The sequence below is a fragment of the Lichenostomus cassidix genome, chromosome 1 (genome assembly GCF_008360975.1).
Source record: "Lichenostomus cassidix isolate B80296 chromosome 1, HeHo_3.0, whole genome shotgun sequence".
In the NCBI taxonomy this organism is placed as follows: Eukaryota; Metazoa; Chordata; class Aves; order Passeriformes; family Meliphagidae; genus Lichenostomus; species Lichenostomus cassidix.
Window position 1 is genome coordinate 37,626,291 of NC_139479.1, and position 23,480 is coordinate 37,649,770.

The window sequence follows — 23,480 nt, forward strand, 5'->3', positions numbered from 1 at the left end:
GTCTATGACTGAGTGTCTCTGTGTTCCTCCTGCATTATTCATCCAGGGACAGAACGGTGGATTGATGGGCGACCGGATGAGAATTTCTTCCCCAGCCCATTGTGGTTTGTTTCAACAGCTATGTTGTTAAAGGAAGGATTCTTCCTTTCAGTCTCTTAATTTAGTGCTGTCCCATTTTTCCCTTGGCATTGACCTTTTCTAGATGAGAACCTGGTGCTGCCGACAAGCTGATGAATTATGGCTGTTCTGAGTGGAAGTGACCATCAAAGACAGGCTGGTTTACTCATGCTCTTCTCCCAAACCCCCCAAGACAGTACTGGAAGAAAATATTCCCTGCAAAGCATGCAATTTCTTAGTCATGCCTTGGGGCATCTGTCTTTCTCATTGATACTGGGTTTCTTTAATCACAGATGCTGTACAGGAGATAAAAGATGTCTTTCTGTGTTGATACAGCAAGGAGTTATCCTTGGTGTTTAAGCTGAAGCCTTAAAGCAATTTTTACTTCATATTTGAATCTTAAGGGAAGGTAGATGCTAAGGATTAAGTGGGGAGGAGATTATGCTCTGGGAGAATGAATATCTCATTTCAGTGATACAAGAATTCTGGCTGTGTTTCCTTTAAAGCCGAAGATATACCCAAGCCAAAAAATTACACATTTCTGTGAAAGTTCAGAGTTTAAATGAAGCAGAAAATAACTTCTCTCTCCTTTATGTGCATGTGGGGATACTTGACCATACACTATAACATGGCTCTTGGTGGGCTGCAGACCATTCTAAACCCATAGTTACAAATTTGGCTTCTCAATACTTCTAAAATAAGTTTTGCTTCCTTTATCCAGGTGAAGCAGCACTTTTTCATTGTTTCTACTCTTGAGCATTTACTGAAGTATTCTAGTTTTGGAATAAGTGCCATAAAGACATTTTTGAAAATTAGTAACCTTTCCAGGCTGCTGCTCCAAAACTTCTCTTGTGTTTAAACAACCACTACTCAGTCATTTGCAGTGTGAGTGTTATGCTTCTGATCTCCATGATGGGCTGCATTTCACAAACATAAGGTCATTTTTTGAGTCAGATTGTACAACTTTAAATAACATATATCAGAAATGCTTATATCAAGGAAATTTGTTCTATTTCAGCTATGTCCCACTGAGTTGATGACTATGAATTGTAGGTAGTGGTCAAAAGAAGATTAATACTAGGGCACTGCTTGTAACATAATACTAGCTTCTATGTAGAACAAGAGAGAAATATGACTTCTCCAGGCTAGTATATATAAGTAGTAATTTGGGATCATTCCTGAAGTTATTATTTAAAATGTTCTTTTATCTGACATCATTGTTTAGTCTTGCAAATGGTAAGTCTATGGAAGAGCATGTGCTCAGCCTTCCATACAAAATATTATTGCCTTTAATAAACTATAGAATAATACGGCCATAGATTCTAGTTGTAAACAAAGCAACCTTTCTGTTATGAAATAAGGAAATTTTTGTAATCCAAGATGCTATGTTCTGTTTTGGCCTTATCACTCTCTACAGCTACCTGTAAGGAGGTTGTAAGCAGGTGGGGTTTGGCCTCTTCTCCCAGGCAACAAAGACAGGATGAGATGAAACAGCCTTAAAATGATTGCCTGGGAAGGTTCAGGTTGGACATAAGGAGGAATTTCTTCAGTAAAAGGGTGATTAGACGTTGGAATGGACTGCCCAGGGGAGTGGTGCAGTCACCATCCCTGAAAGTGTTCAAGAGACAATTGGATGTGGCACTTAGTTCTATGGTTTAGTTAACATGGTGGTTGTCCTAGGTTGCAATATAGATGTATTTAAGTATTCTATTACCACCAGCTGTGGGCCGTTAGCTGTTATCAGCTGCTAATGACCCACCCCACATAACAGGCAATGGGCCATCAGGGACCCACCGTGTGACTCATGGACTTATCTCATCCCATTGTGGGATGCTCTGCCCAGGAGGGAGGAGCCAGGTGTTCCCACCTGGATATAACCTGGCCCTGGAACTGCCTGAGAACCTCTGGGTTCCCAGAGGACAAGAGCTACCCCTGGATCTTCAGCTGGAGACTAGACCTTCACAGGATCACCGCTTCAACTGGATTACTTCAGTCGGACTGCTACTACCACCCTAACAGGGTGTTAGGTTGTATCTGACTTTGTTAGTGCTTTTCCTTGTATTATTTCACTTATTTTTAATTTCAATCTTGACTTGTGATCTCCCACTGGTTTGTTTTCAAGCCAATACAGTGGTATTCATTCAAAGGTTGAACTTGATGATCTTGGAGACCTTTTCCAATCTTAATGATTCTATGACTGCAATCTGGACATAAAATTAAGACAAATTTGGGCTTTCATCACTGTTCAGGGTTGGACTAGGTGATCTCCAGAGGTCCCTTCCAACCCTAACTCATCTGTGATTCTGTGATCCTCTTAAACACACAGATATCTGTTCAAGCTATTTTTTGTTAGCTTATCTTTATGTATGCTATGTGAATTTTATTCACGACCTTACTTTAGGTGCTTATGAATGTACATGAATAAAATAATTGCTACACGATCAATATTACCATTCATATCCTTGCTCATTAGAATCCTAGTTAAGTAAGTGTTCATATTTGCAATAGCATTAATTTACATTGACTTTTGCCTAAATTTAGTCAAAACTTGTGTTTTATTTCTTTACAAGCAGTTACAGTCACATTTGCAAGTCTTTAAAGAAGTTACTGTAAAAGTTGCTTTTACTTTTTTTTTTAAGTTTTGCTCTTACATGCTGACGTTCTAATGTACTCTCAGTAATTCTTTAACCAGCAATAATCACCCCTGATTTTAACCTGCATGATAGCGAGTCCTATTTTTACAGTTTTCTTATTTTTGAAAGACCTCGTTTACTAATCTCCCAGAGGACAGAAATAACATTAGCTTAGAAGAGACAATAATGGTGTTCTCTGACTCTTGTAATTTATTACGGAAATTTTTTGTCAGAAAATGGTGGAAAGTGTGTGAAAGAGGCTGTGACTATTTGCTGCTTTCATGGGACATCTGAAGGGTTGTCAGCTTCAGCTATTACTGCCTTTTATTTTACCTTTTATAGTGAAGTTATTTAGTAAAGTGACTGCAAATCTTGTAGTGGCAGCTAAAGTCTTGTGTTCCGTGGTATCTTTGCCAGTTTGCACATAGAAAATTCTGCCAATGTTGCTTGTTCTTGTTCTAATGTTTAAAAAATATGCTTGTATTAGGGAGATTTTAGGACCTGATGCACTAAATGTCTTCTGAACCTGCAGGAAATAGGATATAAATTTCTCCTTAATTCATGAGGTACATAACCATGTATGTGTTTTCTGCCATTTGAAGAGGAGCTCATGCACAAGATCATTTTGAACTGCATGCTTTTGGCCATCTTAAGTGATGAGAAAATTTGGTATTATGGACAGGAAATCTTAAGTGATTTTTTTGCTTCCCTACACCAGCATTTGTCAAACAGGTTTACTGTAAGAAGGTCATCTAACTCACCTAATTCAATGTGCAGCAAGTCAGGAGAATATCAATTTATGGGTATTCCAAGTCTCATGTGCAGGTTTTGCTGCACAAATATGTCTATAGCAAGGCCTTTTGCCATTTCACTGCACTGCAGCTGTTTTCTGGGATCTCATCATTTCATACCTAGATCTCTGCAGCATCCTCCCCTCCTGCACTGAGGAGTACAGTGCTACCCCCACAGTCTCCATTCAGAACTCTGCCACAAAGTTCATTTCCCACCTTCATTATTTTAACTCTATTTCTCTTCTCTTTTGAGTGCATTTTCCTCATTAAGCAGAGTGCTTCTTTTCAACTTTAAGACCAGTCTTCATGAGTCATTTCCAACCTTTCTATCCACTACTAAAATGTCATTTCCTTCTTTTTATTCCTGTGTTGCTAGCCTCTAACTCTCAAAACAGTTTTGTGCTGACTCAGTGCTGCTTTTCTCCCTCTGCAGAAATTTCCCAGAAGCCTCCACAAAGCTAGAGTTATAATTTCTTAAGAATCCTTTGTCATCATTTTTACCAAAAAAAAAATATATATATATATATATAACTACCTATTACCATGCTGATATCATTGATTGGATGTGTTTGGGTTTTTTTGGAATGTGAGGTGTTCAATCAGGCAGACTCCACTTGGCCTGCACTTCAAAAGCATTGAGGTCCTGTTCCATAACCTGTACTTTTAGGTGCAAATAATAAATAGTACCAGGGGGTTTTGCAGTGCTTGATTAGACTGGCTGTTCCTCTCCTGGCAATCTCTGAGTTTGTATTGCAATTGTGTTTTCTGCAAGGCACCAAGGAGAAACTGAACTTAGTCCAGCCTACAGCTGTGCTTTTGATGAACAAGTCCTGTTGTGCCCATCTCCAGGGGAGTCCACTGCCTCCTTATTTGCTGCTGGCTGCAATTCAAGAGGATATCTGCTTTCTTTATCACTTCTGTGAGCTGTAACTAATGCCCTTCCTTCATATATTTCAGAATAAAACACAAATCTAAAGAGGTTTAAAGGTTCAGGACTAGAAGGTAGGAAACTTATTGTTGGTACAGCTGACCATTGTAGAGCCATGGTCTTATGCTGTCCTTCATGGTGCACAGTGGAAGGTTTACCTTTTGTTCAGTCCTGACTGTTCGCTATTGATTTACTGAACAAAAATATAATTTAAAACTGCAGGTGTCAATTTAATTTTTAAACAATATCTGGGAGCTATGGGGCTAGTTGTGTTGTCATGCTAGCTTTTTCTTTGCAGCTCTCTGTGGTTCACAGCATATTTCTTCTTTCTGAGAGCTGTACTAGAAGAACACTGTGCTATGGGGGGTTTATTTTAAGTGACAGGTCATGGCTAAGAATGGATATGTGCAACATCACTAAGGGTAGCTAATTTGAACAGACTAAATTGTGAAATCCCAGCAATTGAAAGTTACACTGATAATCCATTCAAATATTTTCAATTACTCAATGGATTTTGGAACAATAAAGTTTGCTGTACTTTGATTTTCAACTTTGCTACAGTGCCATACTATTGATTGGCATTGAGGCTTAGCTCCATCATGTCAGACTTCAGCATTTGATTGACAGAAAGACATTACTTCATAGGAAATTCATCTCAGTTGTCATCTGAATTATTTTCCAACAACCCTTATATCTCTGTGTTGACAGCACAAGTAACCTGAGCTCTGTTGTTCAGAAACTCCCAGATTTCAGAAGTGGATAATGGTTCTTTTTATTTTATTTCTTTTGTGTTTTGCTCTTATATGAAAGTAGATTCTGATAACACCCCATGTTTCCATAAGCTAAAACCCCATCATTTTGAATATTGCAATGCTAGGATTTGGCAACACTGGTGGGGTCCCTAAAACTAAGGGCTCTGCAATGACAGAACTTTTGATTCCACAAGTTTGAACCCACACTCTTTCTGTTGTTAATGCATTAATGCTACTGCAACTAGAAGAATTGAAATATCTCCAAATAGGATCCACATCAGGCAAAAATTTGATGAGAATCTAGAATATCCAAGTTAAAATTCTGCTCAGCACAGGGCAGTTTAGTACATCCTTCACTTCTCCAGGACCCAGGAAGCTGTATCAGATTGCAGCTCACAGTCAAAACCCATTCCTGGGGTTTTGGAAATTGGCAGCTGGTATACACTTTATTTTTCAAATGTTTCTTTGATGGGATAAAACCACTTTTTATATAAAACTACAGGTTAAATCTGGGCTCTGACCTTGAATGAGAAATTCTGAGCAGAACTTCTTGTTTGCAAGTCATGTCCAGATTTGCAATTTATTCATTCATTTCCTAATACAAGTTGTCCTGGGATCAAAACCCAAAAAGTCATTCTTGCAGGGAAGATCTAAATTATTCATGTCAGCTAGATGCAGATTTGGATTCCTTCAGGTTGGATACAGATAGGGAGGTAGCCTAGGGGAGTGTCTTCACCACTCAGTTTCCCTTATAAGATGACATTTTACTACCTTTCCCCAATAATAGGTTTCAGTAAACTCACCCATGGACTTTTTTTTCTGTCAGTGCTATTAGCACACTAGTAATTTTCTGGGAGCTCTTAGTGGGTTAAGTCTTAGATATAGAGATCTAGATTTGGCCAAGGTACATGCAAAAACAACATCTTAGGTGTTATGGCTTCTTTGCTGAAGAAAGTATAGCACAGCTCTTCAGCCCTCTGTGATGGTGTCTGAGGCAAGACTTTAGGCACCACTCTTAACTTAGACATAGTCACTTTCACCTGAGTCCCAGGAAAGGTGGCAATCTCAGAAGTGTCCTTCTGATTAACTCTTTCCTCAGAGGAACTGGTGTCTGCAGTTCAATATAGTCATTGTCAGGTGCCTAATTTCCATTAGTGAATACTCCCCACATTGCTGGAATTATTAGTCTGCTTTAAAGTAACATATATATAAGGGAAACTTTGACTGAGTGTTTAACCCAGGCAGAAGGGTCTCCTAATATACTGGATGAATGCAAACCTTGTGCAAAGCTGTTGCACCACCCAAAAATCTGGAGTAGGATAGCTGCAGTATTTTAGGCAGAATATAGTACTCAGGTTTGCCTCTTCCCTCTAGGCCAAAAAAAATCCCAAAAACCTAAACCCCCAAATAATTATCAGACTATTACTATGCTTTTCATAACTACATAGTAGTAATGATGCCAGTTTGTCCAGTTTATTAGCCTGCATCCTGAAGTAGTGAAATAATTGCATTGACATAATCTAAATTTTTTTTTAGTTGATGAAGTAAATGCCTACCACTTCATATACTGTGCACTGTCAGAAACACTATTGCAATGCCAAAGAAATGAGAGAGGAAAGAGGCTGGTTTGATTCAGGGAAGGGATATGAACTGAAGGAACCTTAAGTGTCATAATGGATATTGTTAGGGAAAATACACAAATAGTGTTTAGAGGCAGCCAACCGGCTCTAGTACAGAGGAACATAGAATGACAAACAGCTTTTGTTTACAGCAAAAAAAAAAAGTGAGTATTGGCTAAGAAGTAGTGTTTATGGTAATTGAGCCTTACAAGGAAGTAAAACTTCATGGGGAACACAGGGGGTAGCATTTTCAGTGAAGTAGACAATGAGGAGAGCTGTGTAGGCATTTCCTGATTAGCATCTGCTGTTTCAACAGCCAAGGAACATGACTCGCATGTAAACGCTTGTGCTAGGCTTTAACAGGCATTCCCTCTAGCACGCCACCCTGCCTTCTGGTTTTATTTTGGGTCTCCTTGAACCCTACTGTGGCTTGAAATCAGTGGAGGAGAAAGAAGAGTAACACAAACAACAGATGTCTTAAAGTCTCGAACAGAGAGAAAAAGCCCCATGGCAAAGGAGAAGGTGCAGTTAAGGTGTTCACTCTCATTAGTATTCAGTGCCTCAAGTACAGACTCTATTTGCATTTTTGCATGTATATATACACACATACCTATATATATATGCAGTTGGTATGCAGTTGTACACATAGGGGGGAAAAAAGTGGTAGTGTAAATAGATGCCCATTGCACAATTCAGAATATTTTTTTGCATCCTCTAAAAGAGTGTGACCTATAGTCACTAAGTGTACTGGCTGACACAGCCAAAGCAACCTATTTTAGGGCAGGCTCACAAATTATTTCCCAGCTGCTCCTGTAACTGCTTTTAGTCTCTTGCTGCATGAAATGCATTATTATTTTTTAAGCTGAAGTTCCAAGATGCTCCCCAATTGAGAATGCTGAGTGTGCCTGGTGTTCATCAAGACAGCTTTGCTTACAGGTGGTAACCTAAGCCATGTCAATACAAATACTGAGTACCCCACCAAGTTGGCAGAACTAGGTTGTGCACCAGGTGACATTTAGTGCACATTCAGAAAAGTCTTAAATCTGCGCTTTTTGGTATGGGAAACTGTGTCTTTAAGGACTTTGATTTCCAGAAAGTAAATCTGTGGCAGAAACAGCTGTGAAATTCTTACAATATATAGGCAGCTGGGGATGGCATAGAGACCCTGAAAATACATTGCCTGCTGGGTGTTAACTCAGTACTGCATGGGGCCAGGAACAAAAAGAAATAGAAAAAATATACTGTGAATGAAGAAGTGAAAAGATATGATGTTTTCAGATTTTTTTGCTTCTTGGGAAAGATAACTAAAAGAAATATAAAAAGAGTATTCAGGGCTGAGAACTTTGAGCTCTGAAATCATAGCAAGCTACTTCTCCCTTTCCCACATCTACCTCCTCCTTTTATGTCTTATATCTTCTACAGGCTTCAGCAGATGGGTCCACAGATGGAAAATCACATTCACACAGATTCCTGTTTTCTTGTGATATTTTAAATGTATATTTATTTGCTTATTAACTTGCTTGGTTTTTTTCAAAAATTTTTGGTAATCTCTATCTCAATGTATGTTCACACTGTTTATTTTGTTAGTTGTGTTATTAATATATATATTAATTATTATTATTTGGCTACTAGACTATAAAAGTTTATGCTTTGATTAACCTATATAGAGTTTAGGACAACTGCTGTTCCTGAATGTGTCTTCTGAATAAAAAAAATCCAGTTTTGGAATGAATGCTGAGGATGCCAGTAGAAATTACTTTTCTTTGTCCAGAAATTTGTACATCAGAATAGTATTTCCCTGTGGTGGTATTTTCCTGGACTCCAGGGAATGCTATATATTTCAATATGTTGGTAGCAGCGCTTTTAGTATCAAAAATAAGTTGTTTTAAACCAGAGGGAGTCTGCTGAATTCTGTATGTTAAAACAGAATTGTTATCTCAGTAATGCTATTTTAGCCAAGACTTTCTTAATCTTTGTAAGGATATCCTATTAGAAAAATAAGCATAATAATTATGTCCGTATTTTAAACAGTGCTTTTATGTCTGTGTAGCTTTTTTCTACTTTAAAAATAGACTATCTCTGTTGCACAGATGGGTAAACTGAGGCATGCCTGGGAAGTGAAATAAGTGCACTAGAGGTCTTACAAAGACACAACTCCTGGTGTTAAAGCAGAACCTCATCATAAGTCATATGTAAAACTTATCGCAAGGTATTTGTAAGTTAACAAAACAAAACCTGCACTTTAGAGATACCATTTAACATTTATTTTTCTTCCCACAGGAACTTTTTACACCAGAGTGCAAATTCAAGGAGTCTGTTTTTGAAAATTATTATGTAATCTACTCATCCATGCTCTACAGACAACAGGAGTCTGGGAGGGCCTGGTTCTTGGGGCTGAACAAAGAAGGGCAGGTCATGAAAGGAAACAGAGTGAAGAAAACAAAACCAGCAGCTCATTTTCTACCCAAGCCATTGGAAGGTGAGGCTCAGTCCAGCTCTGGCAGGCTGTCTTACAGATCTCACAAGAAGAGGGAATAATTTCCAAAATGCCCTTTCTGAATGTTCATGCCTCACACCGGGGCCATTCCCAATGCCATTCCCAAAGTTTCATGGAGCAGTTTTGTGCTTCAGTGTAGTGATGCTACAAAGGGAATATGTAAAAACATTTTTCTAGGGACTAAGAAGTCATTCTACAAAAACAAAGGAATCTTTTGTGGAAGAGCATTGTGCTGCTTTTAAAATATTCTGTTGCTAGGGACAAAAGATGTTGTGAGTCTTGCAGTAAGAAAATAGTCCTTTCATTAGGCAGAATGAAATAACAGATATTGTAGGATGATTGGGAGTTATAAAGGGAATGGATGAAATGTCAGTATTTCAAAGTAGAAGCTTTCTAATACAAATGGTCTCTCTATAAAATAAATAATTATGTATTATGTTGCCAATTAATGTAATGTACATAACTACTGTAAATTGGCCTTTAAACTACGATAGGAGCAAATAATCACAGTAACCTTACCAAAATGATGTCACATTATCTGAAAAATTCATTTATATCTTCGAACTTTTGCATTATCCCATGTATTCTGCAGGCTTTTATAAGCCTGTGCTGCCTTTTGCTTCTTGTCCTGATGGCACTCCAAATTTCATTGTTCTAATTGCTACACATAGCCTCAGTGATTCTGACAATTATCACATTACTTAACATCTGAAAACACATACCTGAGTAGTCCTGTGGTTAGCAGTCCAATTTCTTTTGCTACTGTAACTTAAAATTTTTGATTGAAGGATCAGTTTGCTAAGTATTTTAGTTTCACCATAAAATAGAATCAGAAAAATCTTATGTTTATTTGAACTCAGGTTGATGCCTTTGTGCTTTCCTTGTCTATTGAAAGCTTACAATTGTTTCATAAGCTCTCAACAATATTAACACTTCATATCTCGATCCCACTATATTAAATTATAAGAATTATAGGGAGGGAAAGTCAGTGCATTTTTAAAAGCAATGCAAATTCATATGGATTAGGAAATAAGTTGTTTTCTTTTAATAATGTTTGGATGATCAGTCTCTATCAAAATAACTTAGACAATGCTTAGAAATAACTTGATTTACATTGCCTATGAGAATCATCAAATATGACAGCTCTGCTATATAATCCCTTATTTTATAGTCCAATTTCATGTTGTTCAACTTAATAATTTTGTAGGTCACAGTGTTATTTCACCAAGTTCTCTTAATTAATCAGCAAAGCGCCCTAAACACATTTATGCACCACTCTGAAGTTATAGATCACAACCAGCCTCATGTGCTCTAGAGAAGACGTTTAATTTCAGTCTTTCAGAAGCTATAAAAGGATTTAGATTATGTCACTGGAAATGTTAGAACAAGTATTTGATTAGTTAATGATGCTATGGGGCCCTTTATATTTATTATGAAACTTCACACCATTGAAGATCAAGGTCAGCACTTTGATGCTCTAGCCTCCTACTCTAAGTATCCAAGGAATGAAGGAATTGTGCTCTCTACCGCAGCACACACCCAGTCCGGAAATCAGCGTGATGATTAATTCCTTTGACTGCTGTGACACCTCTTTTAACATTGCTCTGATATAAATAAATGCTACTGAAGTTAGGTGTAAGTGGAGATATTGCCAGATTCAGTGACATGGAAAATGGAATTGACTTATCCAACAGCATTAATCATTAAGGCAGCTTAATGCTGGAACTGTGTAATTGAATACATGTATTTCCCTCAAAAGATTTGAAGTGGTTAGATAGGGACTGAAGCCCAGGGACAAACTTCTAATTTCTCTAAGAATTTTGTTAATAGTTTAATCTGGAGTCTTCTGCACTCCTACATTCAGTGGAGATCAGTGGCTACTGCACATGTTTTTGGAAAGGAGGAAGGAAAAAACTCAGACCTCTTTTGTACTCTCCATACCTCCTTGACATTTCTTCAGGACACACCTGAAGAAGAGACCATGGTGAAATTCCTCACATTTGGGAGACTGATGTACACATAACTTCACAGAACTGGACCCTAACCTAGTCTTGCAATGTATGACTAAAAAAGAACACTTAAGTCTAGATGACTGTATTGTATGATCCTATTTTTTAATTAGTCTGTCATCACATTTTACTTCTAAAAGCTTGCATGTTTATTTAATGTTTATATAAGGGTTGTATATGTATATACAAACATGTACATACATGTACATTTTGGTGTGCCTTATGCAAAGGGAGAACACTAGTTTTTAGTTTCCAAGAACCTATAGTATCCACTAAACAAACATGAATGCAGTTTCCTACTGCATTTTTGAGTCAGATGCAGAGGAAATGTGAGAATTTGGGAGGGTCCAGCAATTCTATCAGTGGTGCAAAACCAGTGTCTATCAAAAGAAATAGTTTCCCTGGTATCCAAGAGGAACATAGAAAATTAATTGTATTTGAGATGAAGTCTTATATGCAATACATTGTTAAAAATGCCTTCCCTTTTCTCTTCTTTCCCCTCAGTTGCCATGTATCGAGAACCATCTTTGCATGATATTGGAGAAACAGTGCCAAAGGCTGGGGTAACTCCAAGTAAAAGCACAAGTGCATCTGCAATAATGAATGGCGGCAAACCAGTTAACAAGAGCAAGACGACATAGCCAGATCCTCACAGGTGTTGTGACTTTTCTGAGTCCCGAGTACAGTTGAGTGATTTATCCTTGCTGGACTTCCCCTCGGCCGTGTCTGTGGATCAGCTGGTGGCAAGTCACCAACTTGCCCGTTGCTGTTTCTGAACTGAGTTGTTGCAAGTGGATAAATCTCAACATGTAGCTCCACCCACAGCAAGAAGACACCTGGATGAACCAGCTAAACTCAGACCATGGAATGCCCTACCAGATATTGGAATGCCTTTTTAATATCTTTTCTGTGACTGTGACACTTCATGTGAATGACATACTTCACAAGTACACTTGATACCTTGCCTGCTGACAATTGCCCATAATCCCTTTTTGAGTCCAGTTTCAGCAAAATCCATGTGTTTAAGTTCTATTTTGTAGCACACAAATAATCAAGTAATTTCTAGTTAGATGCTGTAAACCTGTGCTATTATGGATTTCTCTTCTTCCCTTTTTTATAAGGCTGCTCGCTCCACTGTTTGTGACCTTTTGCAGGGATTGTGTTCCTCTATAACTTAAGTGTTGTCGGTGGCTTAGTTTTGAAAGCAATCAGGGAATCAGGAAGCCTTCAAAAATCTATTATTACAAATTATATCTATAAAGAATAGGATCGTTGTCTCTGGCTTAAAATATTGATTAAATGTGAATACTCTTTAGTAACAGATACTGTGCTTCGGAGGTTGGCATTAAAGTGGAAGGAAGAGTGTCAAACACAACCAGCGGGGAGTTTTCTGAAAAGTGTGTTTGGCATCCCCCTATAGTTTCTTTTTGTGTGTGTGTTTTATACATATCACAGGCTTACTGGTAATGGTAACATTTGCCTTGCCCAGCGAGCAAGACCCACTCATTTTTGGAAAAGTGGGTCCAAAGAATTTTGTAGGCCTTGTAGGCCTGAATTAAGGCTCATTTTTCATCTACTAAATCTTCATTGTTTGAAAAACAACCACCACCAATAAAAAAAAAAAAGGGAAAAAAAGAAAAAAAAAAAGTAAGACTAATCAGAATTGCGCTACCTAAATCCATTTCAAATATAATCCTTTCCTGTTTTTAAGGAACTGAACTTAATGCCATTGTTCTTTTTGGCTGAATCCCACACCTACTTAGCAAAGCATGGGCAAGGATGTTGTTGTGTTCTTTTTTGCAGCACCAATGCAAAGGGTAGTTACAAATTATAGTTTAATATTTCCGGTGTTTTAAAAAAGAAGTTTTAAAACTGGACATATTACAAAACTTTATTTTTATTTTTAGCTAAGCATGCAAAGTCCAGTCCTATGTATTTCACTGATATCCCAGTATGTACCTCCACCCAGCTTCCTAGGATACCATGCCCACCAAATTGCTAGATTGAAGGTGCCTTGCCTTGATCTCTATATACTGTACTTTCTCCTACATGAACCTCGAAGAAATCAAAAACATCATAAAATTGAAGCCTTGGATCATATTACCAGAAACATCAACCCTTTGAGTTTGTCACTTGTGCAATTAAGCCAATGTTGTGGGGAATGGAGGAGAGCAGGGGGAAGATTTAGAGAATGCCACAGAGATGCCACTGTAGTGTTTGCACGCTTAGTCACAGGCTTTCAAAAGATTAAAAATATGGGCACTCTCTGTATGCTTTAGAAGAGTTAGGAATGGCAGCAAAGATCAAACTGTATTTCAGTCTGGAAAACTGTGTGGCAACACTCTTGGCCTCTTGCTGTTACCTTGATTTTAAAGACAAAAAGAGGAAACCATCCGTTCCTTTTTTAGCACTGTATTTCTGGCAATTTGTTTTATCACATCTTTGTGCTGAAGTCCCTAAGAGAGACTGCTGATTATTTCAAACTCCCTGTTCTGAACAACTGATTCAGTCTGAATGAACTCTTCATACTAGTTTTCAAATGTCTTCTGTTTTTATAAGCAACATTTAGTGCACTCTTCAAGGAGGTTACTGTAAAGCTGCTAAATTCTAGATAAACTTTTTCTTTTTTTCTGTAGGTCAGACTTTTTGTATATGTGATATGAGAACAGCAAAATAATATGTGATGTTGGGTCTTTCTAGGGAGAGAATGACTTAAGCATGAAGCCCTCTATCCATGTAGAGAAGAAAAAAATAAACCTAATCTAAAACTGTGATAAAAACGCAAAGAAACTTTGACTTAAGACTGTGCCCTTGCCTGCTAGCACTAAATCTGTGTGCGTGGGGAAAACAACACTTTATTAAAAACTTAGGTGTGCCCTTCTCATCCCATCTGGTCTGCTGGGATTTGTGCACCATCCCTGAGAAAACAAAACCAAACCAAAGCAACTCACATGGTGAGCTGGGGGCTTTCTCTGCACTGCAGGACCCCTGAGAGGCAGCAGCCGTGATGCTGTACTGTCGGCTGGAGCCCACGGTGGCCCCAGGCTTTCCTACAATTATAAGAGGAGAGCTTCACAATATTTCAAGCAAGATAAAGCAGCTGAAGGCTACATTCTCTCTCATCCGATTCATGAGAAGGGAATACATGAGTTCATGTCCCATTCAGCTGTCTTTTTACTCACCCAGTGTAAGAGCCTGAGGAGAAACAGGGCTGGAGACCTGGCTGAGCCATGCAAGGAGGATCTGGTTCATTGCCTGATCCTATATAAGCATTGTTTTCAATACTAACCTTTTGATCCTGAGTAACTATGATCTGTGAACCAGTTTGGGAGGCTATAATTAAGGCCAGATTTAATTTCTTCAAGCAGTTAGTACATACTGGAAATACAGCTTTTTTTTTTTTAATATTGTTTTCTGGGCTTGTTTCTGTGGGCTAAATTCATATGAGTGTTTAATCCAATTAATCAATGTCCTGTTTGTTTTTTTTTTACAATCTGTTTAAACATAACAAGGGTATCTTTGTGCTTTGTTTCCTCCCTTTAATTTTGTCTTGTCTCATCTGTTGCATGGGAAGAGTATGGCAAGGATGAACTAACTGCATGTTGTAGGTTGTGTCTGTCAAAGAACTGTTGGTCAGTGTTAAAAATTTACATACATATATGCAAAGAGTTTGTCTGCATTGTACAGTTTGTGTTTATTCTTATTTGTTGTATACACAGATTCAACATGATGAATAAAACATTTATATGAAGGCATACTAGAAAACAACAAAAAAGTTTATGTAAGAAGTAGACTGTGCAAAACTTCATTGCACTGGCCACAGGATAGTGAAACTTCATGTAAATAGGTTGGCAGACTCAGTTCTCCCCCTTTACCATGCCAAAGAAAATTTCAGCTCCTTAATATAATACCTCTCTTGCTGTTCTCCAGGATGAGACCACCATTTTCTTCCCTCTAAAATTAATTTTGCTGTTAAGTGAAAGCTGTTTTCAACTGTCTGTTACTACTAAAGTACTGTATAGTAAACCTGATGGAATCAATTTGTATTTACAGACTGGGGTTTTTGTACTTACATGTGCAGCTGTCCGTGAATCTGCAGCCTTCCAGGTCTTTTGCATGCTTGCTTTGTATTTTGTTCTTCTGGGTTTTCTCTAATCTCTGAGAGACTGTTCACACTGCAATCTAACCTCATCTTACCATTTTATATGTTAACACTGCACAAAGTCATTCTCTCCTTTTCTCTTTTTTAATCGGTATTTCAGCTACAGTTCTCTTTGGCAAAATCAGTCACACCTGCACAGTTTTAGAGATCCAGTTTTGAGGAGATACTTCAACAAAGCACCATTTTGCTGTACTTCAAAAATTTTATAAATACACAAGAATCCTTGAGATTGCCCACATGATAGAGCCTATAGAAGGGGCTCTAGCCCCTTGTAAGTGCTTTGTAGTTCACATATCAGAGCTTTTGCTTAATTTGCTAGGGGTTTTAGCCATTCTCAATTGATTTTTTAATATACTATCATTTTCATAAACATTGGTTCTTAATAATTGGTTCTTTCCTCCCCGCCCCTCCCCTCCACCAGATATAAAGTAAAGCAATTCACTTTGAATATGGTATATGCCTGAAACAATACTAAAAACCCTGGCTTTACATATATATATATATACACACATACATATATATATACAGGGAAACTTTTTGTCTTGGTTTAAAACAAGTTTAAGCAATGAGGTACGAAAGCAGGCAGTTTGGTTCATGCAGTAAAAGTGTACCATGATGATCCATCTGTTTATTGGTATAAAGAAGACATTATTCAGCTACATTCAAATGGAGATGGAAGCAAAATTAGACTAAATAAGAAGGTTCTCTTACTTTTAAATGGCCCTTTAGATAAATTCATATTTCGTGCAATGCATTCTAAAATGTTTAATAACAGGGGTTTGGGGTTTTTTTGTGTGATGACTAATGCAAATGCTATGACTTTTTTTTAAAGATGTAATAAAATTTTTGTTCTATTACCTAGTCACAGAAATATTCAACTTAGCTTTCTTCATCCCAGTATCATTTAGCTGTATCATTTAGCTACAAAGTTAAATGTCATTCTGCAAAGAAGCAAGGGCAATGCATCAGAAAAGTGAGAGCAAGTACATGATTAAATGCATCTGTGTGTTTCTAAGAAAGAGTAGAGCCAGGGTTAAAAAGCAGGATCACAAGCAGGTTAATAATTTATAGAAGCAAATCTATCCACAGTTTTTTTATATGTGATATGACAAATATATTATACACAATAGGCATAATACTGCAAGTATATTACAGAAGCATTGGCACACTTCTGGATTTTGTTCTTTCTCTCATAAGAAAACAAGGCTATAGAATCTTTTTGTTTACGAGGTTTATCAGTCTAATCTAATCAGTACAAAATCCCTGTTCATCCAATTTGGTTTTGCCTTTTGCCACGGGCCTGGAAGCAGGTTTTTACAGTCACTAGTTATGAAGAATCAAGCAGTGTTTCACTTCCTTATGCCTCTTCCTGCACTTACAGTTTACGTATCTGGAATTCCCATCATAGGGAATGAGGTGTAAGATAACAATTTATTAATATAGCTATTATATTCACATATGTGGAATAATAATCTTATTGCTTCTGATTTCATTTTTTCTAGAGAGGAAATGAGCCACAAAACAGATATGGTGGGTGTCAGGTCACCAGTTACCTCAGCATGAAGAGCAAGGGAAATGTTCAAGCAACATTGTAGGAAACATAATAAAAATTGGAAAAGAATTAATGTGTACATTACATTTTTAGTAGTCTTAGTTATCACTCTAAGGTTTATAGTAAGAGCACCATTTTGTTTGATAATTGCATTTTAATAAACCACTGAGAGTAGTTGTCTTAGGTATTCTGATTTTTTTTCCCATATGTAAGTTACCAAACAACTTGGATAACACTTTCTGAAATGCTATGGCTACATAATTCATCCAGTAGTCAAAAGGCTGGAGTTCATTGGTTTTAAAAAAAAAACAAAACCCTAAGTAGAAATAAAAATTACTTTACACTCTTAAAATATATAAATTTAAAATTAAAGTGAATTACAAAGTAAAATGCATCAAATACAACACTGCAACCACCTAAAGAATTGTTCTTTTATATATGAATGAGTACCTGAAATACCACAGCTGATCTACGGTATATTTAATCTGTTATGATGCCATGAAACAAGCCAAAAGCATCTACTGACACCAGATAAGAGTTTTGACTATCTAGTATTTTCGAAATACAGGACTAAATACAAATGGAAGGAAAGCAAGGAGAACTTTGTATCCTTCATTGTTTACACTCTGATTCAGCAGATGAATGTATATGCGAAAGACCCAGTGATTATATGATTCAGGTCAGTGGTATTCGTTATTCATAAATATAAGTAAAAGCAACAGTCAGTGCTCTCCAGACACTAGGGCTGGCAAAATGCATATATGCTAAAACTTAAGAAGATATTCCTGTTGAGCTCCATGGAGTTTAAGGGTTTTAAGTATAAAATGTAAATTAAAATTTCAAGATGGATTTTAATTTGAAGATTTTTATACTTTATGAATACAGTATAGAACTCTGCCTGATATTTTGGTTATCTGATAAGAGAGTAGCTAGCAGCTTTGGGATGTATGTCTAGTTATTTATCTGCATAGCTTATATATAAGTTGGATGTTTGGTAATTATACTCCCTGAGAACATGGGCTTCACAAGTGTCATTTTTAGAAAGAACGAATCAAGGTTAAGGGGGAAAATACGTGGTACTTAAAAAGCAAGCTATATGGGACAGGAGAATAGTAAAGCGGTTAAATAAATTTTAAATTTTGCATTCTATCACATATTCTGTACCATTGTATTTTCCTATTTCAAAACTGTCCTTTCTAAAAGAAAACTAATTTCCAGACTAATAATGGAAACACTTTTTTTTTCTTAATACATAGCTCCATTATTTCTGAGTCATGTACCTCTTCAAAAATCAGGACCTTGGCACCTAAACCACAATATTAAAGTTTGGTATCTAAAATAAGTATTTTTGAGCCATTTAATCAATTTCTTGCTCAATCATGGTTTCACAAAATGTAAACACTTTTAAAACTAAAATGTATATTTCTTTTTTTTGCTCTAAAGAATTCAAGGGCTGCCAAATCTTCATGTACAAAAAAATAAGAGACTCATATGTAAATAATTTAGGGAAGTCCCAATAGTTGTGCATCGTTCATAACTCAATGTGAATTTCACACTGAGCAGCATTTCACCATTGGAAAATAAAAATAAAATTTTTGTTCATACCACTGCTTTGTTTGTATTTTCTGTATTAAAACTTTAATTACTTTGTTGATATTGTCCAAACATCTTTGGCTGAGACCAAGCTACTGCATAGCATAGATGATTTTTCAAGTCAGTTGACCTTCAGGTTCCCCACTTCTATAAAAGCAATTAAATTCAAAGAATTCCATGTGTGACAGGGCAATTTGTCCCGAACAGTGATTTCTAAGAGTAGATAGAATTTTTATCCTAAAAGTTATCAATATAAAAGATTTTCATTTGCTTTATATCTAGGAGGTAACTGTAGATACATAGAACAGTACAACAGAAGTACATATGAGTTGCAGAATACATATGCAGAATAGGCAATCACACATTTATATCTTTATTAGTTTCATTCATTATGTTTCTATAGGTTATGTATTTGAAAGTATTGTAGTATGTAGAATAGATAACCAACTTACTGACACATCAACCACAGAAGCTACAGGTTCTCTTGTGGAAAAGGTTCAATTCAAATATTTTGGATTTTCAGTATATGGGTGTCATGTAATTGGACCTCAGTTACACAATTATTTGACCAAATAAAAAATCAATGATATTTTTATAGGCTTCTTTACAGTTTCTCTCAATTTATGAGCTGGTGCACAATCAGAATTGTTAGAAAGAAAGAAAGGAACAAATAATGTATTTTTCAAGACCCATAAAATAAATCAAACTAATTATTTGACAAATATTCAACTAGTGCTACTCTTCTACAGGTGTATTGTTGCATACTGATAAGAAGAGGTGACAACCAAGTAAATAATGTTTCAAAAAAAGGTTTTCTTATACCTTTTTCTAAGGTTGCTCAAAGAAATCGTCATTATAGGTATAATATTGGTTCCACTGAATTTACAAAAAAAACTCTGGAGAAGTTTCATAGGGCCAGTATTTTATGACTTTACCCTCTAGAGCTTGGGCTGTTCTGCTTCCTTTTTTAGTTTTCTGATGTATTTCCTTAAGAAGCAGGTCCTCAAATGTGTTCTAAGGTATTTACAACCATCTATGTGTGCATTCATGAACACCCACATGCACACACTGAGCACTTCTGAAATTAAATGTTCTAGCAGCCTAAAGAAAAACAAATGAAAAAAACCTCCTCAGTCTTTGAGGTCCTTCATTAAGGATATTCTCTACCCAGCCAGATTTCACAAGCATTTCCATTCCATCCTTCCCAGCACTCACAGTTTCCACAGCTACAAACACCGTTACCTAGAATAGAATGAATAAAGGGCAATTATCATAATTGAAATGTACTACATTAAAAAGTGCTTTATGGGATGTAAAAAGCCATGCTAAAGTATCTGCATTGTTCCTTTATTGCTCCCCTACCCCTTTTTCCTTTGGAAGGAAGCAATTACTGTAGCATTGCATTAAGAAGCCACCCCACCGCTATACTTACAAGGCATTAATAGCATATTCTGTATAATTCCATCAGCAGTATTGCAAATATTGTAACAGTGCATGGTATAGTGTAATTGTGTACAGCAGTGTATGTACCCAGCTGGTGAGGCTTAGTGTTCACACTGTGCCTCCAGGTACAAAGAAAAACAAGATTACTTTTAACTATTATTCAAAAAGAAAAATTCATTAAAAGCTATCAACAGAATAGCAATAAAACTATCTCTTTGAACACGAAAAACTTTAAATTCTCAGAAGTGCTATACGAATAAATCTTACCTCAAACTATCTATTAAGTGAAAAATGTGTGGGCCCTATTTTGCAGCAGGGAAACCTTTAGTACTGAGATCCACATATTCATTTTATTTAAATATTTTTTATGACTCTTGGATGCTCAGCTTGAGACCTCTATAGCCTTTATTTCTATGTAAGCTCCTCTTCCCTCTGACTTTATGAATATCCATGATTAGTCATTGAAGCTGCAGATGAGGCTCCTGTTGCTGCTATAGTGGCTACTTGCCTCCAGTAAATGACCCTTGCTAGCAGGGCTAGCTGGGAGACACAATTTACTAGTGTCAGCCTTCCCATTCTCACTCTAACTGGCTTGCAGATTTCTTCCACATCTAATAATTGCTCAGCAAAGATTTTCAAAGATTAAGATTTGTAACAGGAAGCAGCCAGTGAGTTAATTTAGCTGCTTCTTGTCACTATGTTTGTCATGAGGGTTTGTTGGCAGCCCTCCCGTTTCTATCAACATCTGCCACCTGCATATTCAGACAATGTTAAGGTGAAGCTGCTTGAATCATTTACAATCACAGCATAAGAAAAGCTATCAGGTATTTCAGCCTCCCACTGACATTTGTCTGAATGCCAGGAAGCTCTGTTAACCCACACAACTATGCCCCTAACCCACCAGGGATCACCAGACAAGTGAATTTTGTGACTTAAATGCATTACACACATGGAATATCCAGTAAAAAAAAAAGGCTCAGAAAACCTCATGATCATAATGCTGACACTGTGTCCTTTCCCAAAACCAGGAACTTGTAGTCTATTACAGTGAGAATTATTGATGGATTCCATAGTTGGCTTACTTATTTAAATTCATACTCAGTCTTTTAACTGTGGTTTTGAAACCTTAAGTTGATTATCACTCTGCATGAAGAAACAATTTTAGCAGGTTTGAATAACTAGCAAATGCATTTCCTCCATCAGTGGGGAAAGGAGAAGCTGGGCTTTGTCTAACATAATTCCCATCAACTCAGTTTGTTTCCTGAAGCAATTAAGTGTCAGCCTGTACTGCACCTGTGCAAATGAGACCATCATGTCTGTCACAGTCTCTGTCATCGCATTCACAGAAATCACCCGAAATGTACCATTCCTGGGGTGAACAGATGCACTTTCCACAGTGGCAGGAACCTGAAATCACAGAAATTATTACTCACAGTTAGAGAGTACTGGCACATTCAGACTAGAAAACAACAACCCAAGTCACACATGTGCACACATACGTACATGTGCATATGCACAAAATTGCTGCCTAGGAGGCTGTTGCATAAAAGAAAATAATCAAGCTAAAAGCCTTTTGAATGAAAGGATTCTTTTGGCATGAGTTAGAGTATGGTGGGATGTTACTACTAATGCTTCAATCCTGCTATTTCACTCAATCAGGACTCATTTTGAAGCTTTCTTTTGGTTTCAGAGACCTACAATCAGGGTTTCTCTTCCCAGTTACTTCTTTTTTTTTTTTACTAGAAAAGCTCAAATTGTCCCTGACCCATTATTACTGAAGGCAACAAAATCACACCCAGGAAGAAAATAGTCCTCCTCTAAAGCTTTTAAGGGTGAGTCCACAAAAGACCAGCATATATAATATCTATAGACCCCCAAAATCCTCATCACCACAAATAAAACTTCTCCACCTCCCACGGAGTTACTAAGTATTTGCTTTAGGTCAGAAAGAGTTGTGCACATAATGCCTTTTCAGCAATTGGCTCATTCCTGCAGCGTGTCCTAATGCGCCCTGTTGGGACAAGCTGCTCTCCTCCTCAAGGATGTCAGGCCACACCCTCACAGGCAAAGGAGGGACTCTGTGGTCAAATTCAGGTGATGCCATAACCCATGGAGCACCAGAAACCTCTCTTTAAGAGAAGACTCTGAGACATCCTTACCTTCAGGAGAAGGTTCATGGCTCTAAATCCTGGAATGTGACAGGTGCCCCCAGAAAATCCTGTGTCAGGAGGCCTGCTGGGAAGTGTGTGGGAGACTTTTCTGCAACTAGAAATGTTGCAAGGAGAGGATAATTCCTCCTGAATTATTCTAACACTTGGCTGAAGAGACTTGGGTTTTACAGATCCCATCTTCAGCAGACTGACCCTACACAGATTTCAGACATGAAAACATTAAGGTGGGGCCTTAGTAACTGCTGAACAAAAAACCTTTTGTGAACCTAGCCCTAAGAAGGGGTTACAGCAAATATCAATGGATAAAAATTTTTTAAAAAACCAAAAACCCAACAAATAAATTATAGCAAAGAATACACAGAAACTTTTCAACTATGAGAAGTGGAGTTAAAAAAAAGTCACCAAAGAAGCTGTTGACCTTTTACAGTAGATGCTTATAAACGAGTTAAATGCACTTGAAAATCCTAGCATCTTGCAATATTTCCAGAATGATCCCATTACAAAGTCACCAATGTGTTTAATGCACTATTAAAGAAAAATATGGAAGGGAGCTGGGTTATGTCAGAATATAACTTAAACAGAATTCATGTGTTACTTTAACAGGGCCTGAGCCAAAGTCTATAAAATGATACTTTTTCATCTGTGTTGGTTTTGCTCGGCCTGGTTTTTGGTAGCAGGCAGGGGCACAGAGGTGGCTTCTGTGAGAAGCTGCTAGAAGCTTCCACCATGTCCAGCAGGGCCAATCCCAGATGGCTCTGAAGATGGACATGCTGCTGGCCAAGGCTGGACCAATTAGAGATGTTGGTTTTGCCTCTGTGATAGCATAGTTAAGAAGAAAATCAAAACAAAGTGGGGCACAGTTTTTTCCTAGCCAGAGAAGAGGAAGAGGTGAGAAGATGCGAGGGAAACAACATGGAGACACCAAGGTGAGTGGAGAAGGAGGAGGAGGAGGTGCTCCAGGTGCTGGAGCAGAGATTCCTCTGCAGGCTGTGGTGATGACCATGGTGGAGCAGCTGTGCCCTGCAGCCCATGGGGTCCGTGAGGATGCAGAGATCCACCCACAGCCCATGGGGAGGTGCCCATGCTGGAGCAGGTGGATGCCTGAGAGAGGCTGTGATCCAGTGGGAGATCTGGTGGAGAGAGAGGACCCTGATTCCAGGCTGGAGCAGCCTTTCCTTGGAGGACTGCAGCCCATGGACAAGGGACACACGCC

General features: G+C 37.6%; 2 protein-coding genes across 5 annotated transcripts in view; one reads left to right on the plus strand and one right to left on the minus strand.

The window, feature by feature from the left end:
• The window catches only part of FGF14 (fibroblast growth factor 14), a 384,458-nt gene extending 365,791 nt beyond the window's left edge, over positions 1 to 18,667 (plus strand). For all 4 annotated transcript variants that reach the window (XM_085057036.1, XM_085057016.1, XM_085057046.1 and 1 more), the window contains 2 exons: positions 9,121 to 9,319; positions 11,851 to 18,667. In XM_085057036.1, the coding sequence (XP_084913162.1) occupies positions 9,121 to 9,319; positions 11,851 to 11,987 (336 nt within the window). In that variant the 3' untranslated portion in view covers positions 11,988 to 18,667. The remainder of the gene's footprint in view (positions 1 to 9,120; positions 9,320 to 11,850) is intronic.
• ITGBL1 (integrin subunit beta like 1) overlaps positions 16,117 to 23,480 on the minus strand; it is a 131,365-nt gene continuing 124,001 nt past the window's right edge. The window contains exons 10-11 of the mRNA XM_085057005.1: positions 21,390 to 21,503; positions 16,117 to 19,895 (exon numbers count right to left, since the gene is read on the minus strand). Coding sequence (XP_084913131.1) covers positions 19,804 to 19,895; positions 21,390 to 21,503 — 206 coding nt within the window. The 3' untranslated portion in view covers positions 16,117 to 19,803. The remainder of the gene's footprint in view (positions 19,896 to 21,389; positions 21,504 to 23,480) is intronic.